We start from the raw sequence: 12,275 nt of genomic DNA on the forward strand, positions 1-12,275 counted from the left end.
CACTGGTTAGTTGTTTTAATTAACAAAATATATACAGAAGCATGCTAAATTCTGAGATTAAAATGACATCAGATCTGTCACAGTGTAAAACCCTGTGTGGTCTACAACAGTCACAGCAGGAAGGTGGTAAGCTGCTTGCTCTCAGTGATTGACAGAAGAGAATTCACTTACGGTGACCAATGAGATGTTCTACTTCATTCATTCACATTAACTTTTATTTTTGTTACAAGTGCAAAATTAGAGAACGTACACTTTTGTGATCAAATCCCTCACTTGCCTCCCCCCTAAACTTTACTCAATACGTTTTGTTCATTGCTTAGCCCTAAAATGTCATGCTTTAAGATTTCATCATCCTTATTTTAATTTATTATTCAATTAATAGTCATCCAGTTACCATTTAGTCCCTGAACCTACAAACACTTATGCATAGGCTTAACTTTAAACACAGGAGTAGTCTTGCTGACTACTCAGGTAGCTATTAAGTGTTTCAAGCACTGGGGCTTTAATATGGACTCTTAAAACTGTTCTAACATTCTAGCACAGGCTTCATTTTCAAGCTACACGATACCTGCAGTTCCTGCAGATTTCTTCAGAGTCAAACTCCATTGCTATTAATTCTTACAAGGCAATTTGCATTTTGTCTCAAAGAAAATACATTATTATCCTCATTTGTAATAACACTACAATAAATTCAGAATTAACATTTTTGATAAGTGCAAAGATGGAGCATTACACTATGCAGATGTGTTATTAACTTCCATCAGCATGGTAACAGCAGAACATCAGAAAAAATGACAAAAAAAAGCCACTGCGTACATCAGTGGCTTTCAGCCTTTTTTCTTTTGCGGACCCCTAAAATATTTCGAATGGAGGTGTGGACCTTTCAAAAAATCAGCGTACTAAGCAAATTTTGTCACTCTATTACATGTTGGCCAAATTTATAAATGGAGGATGAGTTAAATATAATTGATTGTAATAAAAAAAATTAAGGAATTAAGACATCAGATTTTAAAGTGAACAAAACTTGAGCAAATCTAAATATTATGTATTCATTACACACAGGGCTGTGTCTTGTACCTATTTTATTAATCAATACACACTCTACTCTCCCGCCTCTCTGTTGGGAACACTTTTAGGAAGCAAAAAGAAGACTCAGACAATTTGCAGTAAAAGAGTGCTAGGTTAGCAGAATATTTTTAAAACTTTCACAAAATGTTTTATTAAAAAAAGTATTCTTTCAAAAGAGTAGCTGTAAGATATTTACATTTAAAAGGTACAATATACTTGTATTGTACAAAAGAATTGAGTCTGGTGGTCTCAGTCTAAAACAGTGTCATCACTAGTAAAAAGGATGTAGCTATATTGTTGTAAAAGACATCTTGTTATAAAAGACAAATCTTTTTACAGCCTAACACTAGATCCTACCAACCCTTCTGAACAAGGGCTAACTTCACTTACATGAATAGTTCCATGAGTGAAGCTACCCTGGAACATGAGGATTTGCAGAATTGGGCCCTTAAGTTCCTAGTGTCCTTACCAGAAAATCACCAAAGCAAGTCAGCATATCTAGCAGTCTCTAATAAGGAGATACACAAGACTATCCATGCATATGGGTGTTGCAGGTCAGTTTGTGGTGCATTGCCTGACACATGAGTGGAGACTTACACGGTGTTGGTGCTATCAATTTGTCAATGTCATGACAGCTAAAAATTCACCAAAGGTTAAATAAAAAGGCATATTCAGGATTAGATGATAAAAAACAGAAATAATGCAATTTGTAAGCTATATATTACCATTAGAATACTCTCTAGTTCCTTCTCTCATATCATTCCTATAATATTATATGATATACTTTCCATTATATGGTTATAGGGAATTCTAAAATAATACTATTTTAAGCCCAAAACTGACATAAACAAGGAAAGTCTCTATGCCCTTTAGAGCAAACACAGCTGGAACAGCTATGATTAAAAGAATAATGAGCTAAAATCTACATCTACTTTATCTGAACTGTGACAAAGTAGATACCAATTAACAGTAGTCTAGTGGATCCAGCAATTGATTAGGTGTGCAGGGTAACAAAGCAATGAAGTGATGTTTATTCTTCAGTGGGTTAATGTAGTTAGTGAGAATGGTGATTTACCAGGACTTTAGCTAAAAGACAAACTCTTGTGGCTTATTGCCACAGCAACATAGTGCCACCATAACTAAAGATCTGGTAGTGCTTACATTTTAAATTCTTGTTTTAAGAAGATTTGTAACTCAAAGTATAATCCAAATTAAAAAGGTTGTGCACAAGCATATCTTGTATATTCCCCTCATAATCATGGGAGTCTTCCGTTTTAGACTCACTCATATTGAGCCAACTCACTTGAGTGTTATCTCCCTTTTATTGTAACTTAGGTACTTCAAATGCCAGTTTATGAAACAAACATTTTTGCTAATGATGTGGCTCCCACATCCTTTTGGTCAAATCATAGCCTTGCCATGAGCATTGTCCAAGGGGCTGCATGTTGTTGCCTATAACATGTCCTCCTGCAGGCTGAAGAGGCAGCACGCATTCCCCCAACCAATTCCACGAAGACAGCTCCCTCCCACTCTCTGCAATTAATGTTGGGTACCCAGTGCCAAGGCATCTTATACCTTCAACTCCCTGCGCAGGTGCACAGGATTGGCTACAGTCTCAGAGCACATACACACAAATGTCATGTACACCTCTACCTCGGTATGACGCTGTCCTCGGGACCCAAAAAAATCTTACGTGTTATAGGTGAAACCATGTTATATTGAAATTGCTTTGATCCACCAGAGTGCGCAGCTCCCCACCCCCCCGGAGCACTGCTTTACCACGTTATATCCGAATTCATGTTATATCGGGTCACATTATATCGAGGTAGAGGTGTATGTATGTGCTTTAGAAAATAATAGTCTATGATTTCAGATGTTCTCTATCTTTTTGTCCCACTTTGGTCAAACAAAACTAGGTTTCACAATTGGAATCTTGCAAATAGCCTCCCTCAGTATTAAAAAAAGTCTTTGAAATGGTTAGTAGATAATATGCCTAAGCAGCAGCTGTTTTTCTAAAATTTTCTTTACTGTGCATCACAGTGCTAAGCTATAGATTATACTCACACTATAATTCAAGTCTATTGTAAAACAATTGCACTCTTCCAGTATTTGCTATGTTTGTTATGATATTGAGATCCTATTTCTTTTTTGCCAGTTTATCCCTCTGGATGACACAATGGTTCATGCACATAGGGAGATCTCAGACTCACTAGAAGCTTAGCCCTGTTTTATTGATCCCCCCGGTTTACTTCAAACAGTAAAGCAGAATTTCCTAGCAAAGAAATCAATAAGACTTTAGATTAAGGTTCCCATAAAACATTTAATAGATTATATACTAATGATTTATCGTATATTAATTATAAATTAATAAGGGTAACATTTTGGCATCTGATTTAGCACACTGTACTTAGGTATATGAAGTCCATATCTGAAGTAGCTCTCCGCTCTCCTCTTTCAATGGCTCTGTTGAGAAAGACTTCAGAAACATACAACATTCTGCTGCTGTTTGGATATTATATCCTATAGCTCAACAAATGGCATCTGTTGCTTGTAGCATCTTACAGTAACTAAGCGCTTGGCAGTTACTGTCTCATGAGGTGCAGGAAAAGGTCAGTAGGAAAAGCAGAGATAAATTTACTAACATATACGAGGATAACAGTACCCTGGATTAACCCTTAGAACACTAGTATTTTACAGACGTCCAGACAATCAAATTAATGCTTAAGATGTTTGCATGTGCATATATCCAAAACACCCAAAGGACACCAGCCTGTTACTTGAAAGGTTCACATCTAGATTATATCCTGCTCCCTTTAGATACCACATCACAAATTCAACCTGCCATACATTTGCAGTATTTTGTCAAACCTGACAGCATTAACATGGAGTACTGGTTGGGGAATCACAATTACTCAGTTTCTGTTCCCTACTTTGCCACTGATTTGGTGTGTGACCAAGGCCAACTCATTTCACTTCCCATTGACTTCAGTGAGATTTAGGGGCTATTGCAGGAAAGGGCGGCTATACTTAGAAGTCAGTTTGTAAAGTGATTGGGATCTTTCTGCATGATAAACACTACATAAGCTCAAGTAATTAAGGTTCTATCTTGGAATCATTTAAATTACAAGTTACTCATAACTAAACACTTTCAATTTATACCTCAGATACTGGCCTATCCTTTAAGAACCTACATCATACCACAAAATCTTTCCAAATCAGAATCCTGTATACCTATTATCTGTTAATTAACAACCTCTCTATGTGTTAAGATGGTGTTACAGATATTTTGCCAGCACTTTCAGTTGTTCTATGAAGTGATTTGCACATGGCCTAGACCATTCTTAAATCTTCTAAATCCTATGGACATACCAGTACATATCATATATTCAGCGCAAATGTCTACAATGTTAAGGTTGTGACTTGAATTGCACATATGTAAGGAAATTCAGAGCTAAAATTTTCAAAGCAAGTTTGACTATGGTTCTTTGTGCATGCATATGTACTGTTTCAAAAGCGTCTTTCATTACATGATCATACAGCACAGGGCTATGTGGTATACTAGTTGTCTAATAAAGCAATAAAACAGAAGACAATTGCTATTTTTCTAAACAAGCTCTTCCGCAAAGAATGTATAAAAAAGTTTGATTCATGTTTAAACTGCACCTTTTCTATTACCTTAGATGAACATAGGTAGCAAACATTAATGTTTGTAAAGCACTTTGAAGATGAAGAGTGCTACACCAGTACTAAAGATGGTTATTCTTAACATTTTTATTACTGCATATTTATTATTTATTGCACATATTGTGCCCCATTACTAGTGTCATTACTTCTTTTGTTAGAAGTGAATCTCTTTAAAAGACTTTGAACTGAAAAACCAAGATTTGCCTGTCCACAGTAATTAATGGAAAAATCAAGCATAAAGGTGATTTAATCAATAAAATAAACCAAAATGATACATAAAATTATAATTGTACCTGCCACTCTGGCTTCACTTTTGGGGTTTATGATGTCAATAGGAGACTGCCTGCCTGCCTAGATTTAGAGTCTTGTTATTTTTAGTTGGTTGACCATTACTCCTCATTTAATACTTACTTAGCACTTTTATAGCATTTAACATTTTGAAATGCTTTACAAAAATAATATTATCAGCTAGAATAATGATAAATTACACTTCATATCCACTTAGTGCCATTCTACCAAAGACTCCGAGGGCCAGGATTTCACCCTAGCATTCCTGACTACCAATTCTGTACTCTAATGCTAAATAATAATTCCCTCTTTTGAGATCTGATGTTTGAAAAAAACACTTTGTAGGAAGAAGTGTAGATGATGGAATATCCTAGCAAGATTATCTGTGGAAGTTCCAGCTCTGTAGATATTCAAAAAGAGGATAAATAGGAACACAATATTCCGCATGGATAATTCCATACATGACAAATGCTGGGGCACTAGAAGGGCAGCAGGTAGACTACAGTCTGCTAGATCTAGGCTTCACTCTTGAACCTGGGTTTCTCATACTGACACAGAAATACATTTTGAAAGGAAAAAAAATCCAATTCCACTTTAGTTAAAAAGGAAAAGAAACAAGGCATAGAAATCATATACATATGTCTAGCTATTAAGACTTCAGCCTTTTTTCTAATTACTTCTTTAAAGAGTGGATTTTGATAAGTTTTCATATCTTATAAGTAGATGGCACCATATAAAGAAATAGAATACTTGTATCTAATATACACATGCATACTTATAGAAAAATTGTGAGCTATTGGCAATATTTCTAATTGAATCCAAATGTAGTTACATTGATTAAAATCTTAATCAAAATCAGCAAATTAAGAAAGTATTCATTATGGGCTCAATCCCGACTGATTACACTGACAACAGTAGAAGCTCAGGGTACTCAGCACCTCACAGGATAAAGTCCTATAAATAGTGCTGCTGAAGATTGATTGACAGATTTTTCTCATATACAAGTGCTCTCAGTTACATTAGTGTATCCTGAGCAAAGTAAAAAAATAGCATAGACTATTCCAAAACAGATTATTCTATAGCCTACTTCTTCTTTCTGTAAATATGGAAGTTACTGGGGTAGACAATACAAAACTGCATATTCTGAATCAGTCCTTGCATTTCACTCCAATTACACTTTAAATAAAACATTTAACTACAGTTAAAAACAATTGCAGTGAATAAAAAGATGAAGGTTTATCTAAACTCCACCTGTCTATACTGAGCTGCCATGTGACACACCCTGATTTTTCAGCAGAGTAGGGACTAATCACATGAGGAATGGGGGATCCATTGCATCTCTAGGCAAAGGTACTTTGCCTTTGAGCATACAGACACAGTGCTTCCTGCTGCTTAAACCACAAAGTAGTATCAACCTTTGGGTTAGAATGGCAGGTCTCAACCAGGGGTCCGAGGCCCCCTGGGAGGCCTGTGAGCAGGTTTCAGGGGGGTCCTCCAAGCAGGAAGACTTTAGACTCATTGGGGCCCAGGCAGAAAGCCAAAGCCACATTGCCTTGTGGCCCGCCATCCGGGACTAAAGCTGAAGCCTGAGCAGTTTAGCTTTGCAGGGCCCCTTAATGCAAACCCTGGCTTTTATATGCAGAAAACAATTGTTGTGGCACAGGTGGGCCATGGAGTTTTTATAGCATGTTGGGGGGTCTCAGAAAGAAAAAGGTTGAGAACCCCTGGATTAGAAGATGCATACTTGCCCTCAAGGATGCCAAAGAGACACTAAAATACCTCTGAGAATTAAAGAGGGTAAACAGGAGAATAAAATAGTTGTTAAGCCTGGGATTACTGCTAAAGCCCAGCTCCAGGTAAATCAAGGTAATCTCAACTCGTGAAAAAGGTTTATTGTATTCCCATTGACTTCAGACAAATCTTCTGTTCATATTTCCATGCTGAGGTGCTCATATCACAAAAGTTTGCATAAATGTCAGCTATTAATATTTTCACAGAGTTTGTGGTTTTTGTGGAATTCTGTCATAGAAGTTTACGAAATAGCTCTAGCGTTATATCATTTTCCTCATTAGTTACACATGCAAAACAACATGTATTTAGCTTAAAAAAATAAAACCAAATAGGAATTAGTCTTGATGAGGTATAGCAATAACAACAGACACAAGCTTAAAATGAAATTTTGGTCTCATGCACAAAGCCCAGCTGAAAGTACTTTGCACAAAGGACCTAAGCAGCAGTTTAGGGAACAGAAACCTCCCCCTCCATCCTGCAGCCCCCGGACTTTGGTCAAAATATGAGTCCCACTGATCACACTTGCAATTCCCCCTAGGGACACACACAATTCCTGCTGTCCAGTAAAGAAGACAATCACAGAGCAATAGTCTGCAGTGCAGTCCCTCTGCATGTGCCCTTTACAGTATGCTCCCCCACACAATAGAAATGTAGTGTTTCAGCTACATTTGGGGCCTTGCTCCAGTGGAAGTGGAATTGCCATGATCTGGCCCATAGTGATTATAGTAAATTCATCTTGTTTGAGGTCCATTTTAAAACTCCCTGAACTGAGAGAATCACTGGCTGGCAAATGAACATTCTACAAGCAGCAAACGAGTCCTCTTGACCCTCAGAAATGCGAATCCTAGCACTATAGCCTCTTGAACCTTCAATGCTTTTCTGGACAAAAACAACCTGGTTTTCTCACAATAATGGCATAAATAACAACCTTTCTGTTCCAAGGGGTTTGATTACCATAATACAATTGTATTCTTGGGAGACTGAAAATCTTTAGTACCTCTTGCTCGCTCAGTGATGTTACTTTATTATTTAATCAGATACTTTCAATAACAATTTTGAGTTACCTGTTAGATGTTCATGTTGAAAGCCCCTAAAAGTATTCCTTGGCAAGTTTGATATCAACATTAAAATTGCCTGTTAAGTTATTTTCTGTTTTTCTCTCCAAAGGGAAACAATTTTAGAAATGAAAACCCTTAGATAGCGCCCAGAGATGAAGAAAGGAGAAGTCCTACCTCTACTACTGATTTGGAATCCAGTCGAAAGTTGAAATCTCCAAACACAAAATATGAAACCTTCTCAAACCGCTGATCTCTAATTCTGAAAAGGCAGACAAAAATACATTAACTGCAGTCTAGTCAGCTTTCTATGTAAAAACAAAAAAGCCCTTTACAAAAAAAATCCCTGGAATTGTAATTGCAAAATGTTAAAATATATTTCAATGAAAGCTATACATTCACAATCACATTTAACTTTTAAGCACAGCATTAGCAAAATTATTCGTGGAACAGTCAACAACAGCATTAATTTATTTGGAATAAAACTTCACTATATAGTAACAACTTGTTTGGTTTATACTGTTATAAGCATGCAGATGACATGTAGTTCTGTTTCTTCTTCCTCAAATCAAGATGCGTATGGTTTATTTGCTTTCCCTGGTTAAAACAGGGGCTTGTATGTGAGTAACCTGGCTGCAGTTCAGTCCAGACAAGTGAAGAGGTGCTTGCTCAGAGGCCAGGGAAAGCATCCTGAGAAGATGGTAGAGATAGTGACTAACTCCAGTGGGAGTTGTGGGTGCTCAGCACCTCTGAAAAATCAGCTCCTAAGTGTTTCAAGGTGGACTCTTAAAAATTGTGACACCCAAAATTAATGGACACTTTTAAAAATATCTGCCTCAAACTCTGTTGCTTCAGTTTAACATCTGTAAAATGGAGGTCCATAATGTTTCCCCATGTTTATTCAGCACCTTGAGATCTATGGATGAAAAGTGCTATAGAAGTGCTAAGTATTATTTGTTACTATTTGGCCTGATATTGATCTATGAAGTCCTATGTAGCCTGGGTTATGGCTCACTGAGAAAGCTCCTCTCTGTGTACCATTATCACAGTCGAGACACATGAGCTAAAAATCCTTAGAATTGCATGTCTGCAGGAAGATGTTCTCACTGGAAGGCCTTGGACTCTGGAATTGGCTATCACAAAGAGAGTTGACATTCATGATATGGTGTAAAGCTTACATCTTTTCTCAGGCTTTTGATCAGAGTTGAGAGCTGAGTGAGCGATGGCTCTTTGTTTATTTTTTTCAGTGATTATTTTAAAACTTAGGTCAGCGTTAATTATTTAATACTTTTAAAAATTGTACATGCTTCTAGAGACCTTGGTATTGGCCAAATCTTTCAAAGTGGAATAAAATCAAGTAAACCAGTCATTGAATCAACACCTCATTTTGGGAACAGAGACCAACTAATCAATCTCCTATTATCAACTGGTGAAGACATGAAGTAATTGACCAAAATATTATGACTACAATTAGAAAAAAAATCACTAGACAAAAAGCACAAAATACTTTTATACCATATTAGGAGCACAGTGCACAACAAAGAAACAATAAATCTAAGGCACTCTGGAAGTAAATAAATACATAAGCATGATGATGCCAGAAATCCCAACTGAGCTGGAGGTAAGGGCCCACATGGATAGCTAAAGAATTATAAAGAAACCTACAGTAAGTGGCCTTCTGGAGCTATAATGCCCAGAAAGGAGACATTTGTTTAAAATGGCTTTAAACATTTTAATAAATTACCCCCATTTGGACATTTCAAAGCTATAAAGTAAGAAAACACCTGGGTCTTTAAATGAGATACTGCTTTGCTTGTAAAGTATCCCTCCACATTTTTACCCAATGGCAATCTATTACATAAACAATATTATTTCACTGAAAAATTCATGCACACTGAACCTATGACAGTGATTATTTGAAGAAAATTCTCCTGCAAAGAGCTATCCTTTTCTGCTAAGAAAATCTCGAAGCCCTCCATTCAATTGACAAATTATTGCAGGTACTATTAATAAATACTATCCACTGTCAACTGCAACCAACCATTAAGAAAAGCCTGTCAGTTTTGACCTATACATAACATTAGTTTGATTAGTCCCCTCATGGCACTTTAAGGGAAAATGAGAACTTAAAAGTTAAACCATTTACATTACCACAATTTGCTCACACTATCATTGCAAAATCTGATATACGATTTGTACACAAGAAAAGCTCCGTCTGCTTTGCCAACTTTCCTGATTCATATCCCAGTTTTGGCTTTGCTCGGTGCCATTTACTGCTGACAAAAAGCTGAGAGATATCTCTGGAATGACATCAAGGTCTAAAGAAGTCCTCTTAAAACAAACTGATATTATGAAGATGAAATCTGTAATTGTATTATGCAAAGACGATTTTTTCAAATAAACACATTGTGCCAAAAAACTCCCACTTAGAACTTTTGATAACTAAATTAATTAGAAAAATCTCAATCAGTTACTGAGGAATAAAATAGCAGATTGCCAATGCTGAAAATTTATTAATTAATATAATTAATAACTACATATCAATTTAGGGAATCAAAATTTTACTAGTTTGGTCTAGTTTAGTCTAGTTTGGTCTTTTGTACATGTGCAAATGTGTGCATGTGCACACAAACACCACTTTTTGCATGCCTCCAATCTTACGGTGCTTTGCAGGTTGACTGTTACTAACATGTCCCTGTTAGTAACTGGTGTGCCCTCCATCCCCTTTTGTCAAATGTCCAGAATGATGCTTCCCTCCTTTAAAAAGTGGTGCAGAGCCATATTTTGCCCATTTGCTCCTGGATCCCAGTTTATCATTATTCTGGCAATACAATCACAATTGCACACCAGAAGCCCCAGGACATGCCTTTTGCAACTGCTTGAAGCCACGCTGAGACCCTGGATCTCATCACCATCTGGGGAGAAGCGTTGGTTCAGGAAGCTCTTGCGGCTAGCCACAAGAATAAGGACCTTTTTGTGGACATTCCAAAGCAGATGTCTGCGAGGGGTCACTACTGGGACACTGACCAGTGCTGGATAAAGAATAAGCAGCTCAGGAGAAAGTACATTGAAACAAGGGAGAAAAGGAGACAATCGAGTAGAGGACATGGGACCTGTCAATTTTTTGATTAACTGGACAGGTTTTTACATAATTACAGTTCAACCAGAGGACAGCCAGCTAGACCCACTGGAGGCTGACCAGGAGGATGCCTGAAAGGAGCTGCCCCGAGAGCTAGGATCCATTTGGGACCCAGGAACCTGACGATGGCCAGCTGGAAAGCCAGCCCCTGTCCGGCCCTACTACTACTGACCTCAATTCCTGCCCTGCATCGGTTGAACACAAGTCCCAGCCAGAAACCCAGGCCAGAAATGAAGAATCTGATCCCCTGGAGGGAACTTTGGCATATAATTACCTATATTTACAATATATTGTATATTATTATTGTTGGCGGAGGTGAACTAGGAGCTCCCACCTCCCTCCTAACTCAGTCCTTTTGCTGCTTCCAAGTGGCAGCTGCAGTCTGTGCCTCTCCCCCCACCCTTCCTCCCGCAACAAATTTGAATAACTGAAGCATTCATTTGTGCAATATTCAACATTTATTGAGACAGGACTTAGAGGAAAAGAAATGTGGTTGGTTTTTGTAGTTTACATGAGATATGAGTGCACACTGCATGCCCTGGCAAGGCACAAACTATATTGCTCTCGGCTGAGTTACAAAAGCCCCGTAACGCGCATTGCAGCTGATAATCATGGTAGGATCCTATTTGTTTTTCTCTGTACTTTCTCCGAAGTCTGCAGGGGAGATATAGCAGGACCTAAGACTAAGAAATAGCTGTTTTGTTTTACATGTTACAGGGAATGGCTGGATGCCCTATGCCGCTGGTACAGCTTGCAAGCCCCTTCTACTTCTACAGTGGTTCTGGGGGGACCATAACTTCACAGAGTATCAAGCTGGTCTACCCTTTACCTTTTTGAATAAGACCTTTCTCTGCTTCCTAGTCTCCCATCTCAGCAGAACCTCAAAGATACGAACACTAGAGTTATGGACTGACCGGTCAACCAGACACCATGTGAAACTGGAAGTAACCAACCAGGCAGCAGCAGAGACAGAGTGAGTTGATCTGGATACCTGCTGTGTCCACTAGGCCAGACCACCTAAATCCTGGTTTCTAACACAAACAGGCAAATTCCCACTTGACTACCATTCTGTGAATACTCAGACCATAGTTAAAATGTTCCTTCCCTCTGTCAAAGTGGCCTGTCTATGGCTTCATTAGCTAAGCAACAGGGGATAAGCCACGTCTTCCAGAATAACTGGACCAACCTCCACACCATTAATGTCCACAGTGCAAACAGTCCGTTTGCCATTAATTTAAAAAGTACTGAGT

General features: G+C 37.9%; 1 protein-coding gene across 8 annotated transcripts in view; it reads right to left on the bottom strand.

Moving 5' to 3' along the window:
• Nucleotides 1-12,275, bottom strand: part of INPP5A (inositol polyphosphate-5-phosphatase A) — a 420,765-nt gene that overhangs the window by 93,652 nt on the left and 314,838 nt on the right. For all 8 annotated transcript variants that reach the window (XR_004646390.1, XM_034775172.1, XM_034775171.1 and 5 more), the window contains one exon: nucleotides 8,064-8,148. Coding sequence is in view for 7 of the 8 variants with exons in the window: in XM_034775172.1 (XP_034631063.1) it covers nucleotides 8,064-8,148 (85 nt within the window). In the remaining variant the exon portion in view is untranslated. The remainder of the gene's footprint in view (nucleotides 1-8,063; nucleotides 8,149-12,275) is intronic.

Source organism: Trachemys scripta, chromosome 7 (assembly GCF_013100865.1).
Source record: "Trachemys scripta elegans isolate TJP31775 chromosome 7, CAS_Tse_1.0, whole genome shotgun sequence".
NCBI classification, from domain to species: domain Eukaryota; kingdom Metazoa; phylum Chordata; order Testudines; family Emydidae; genus Trachemys; species Trachemys scripta.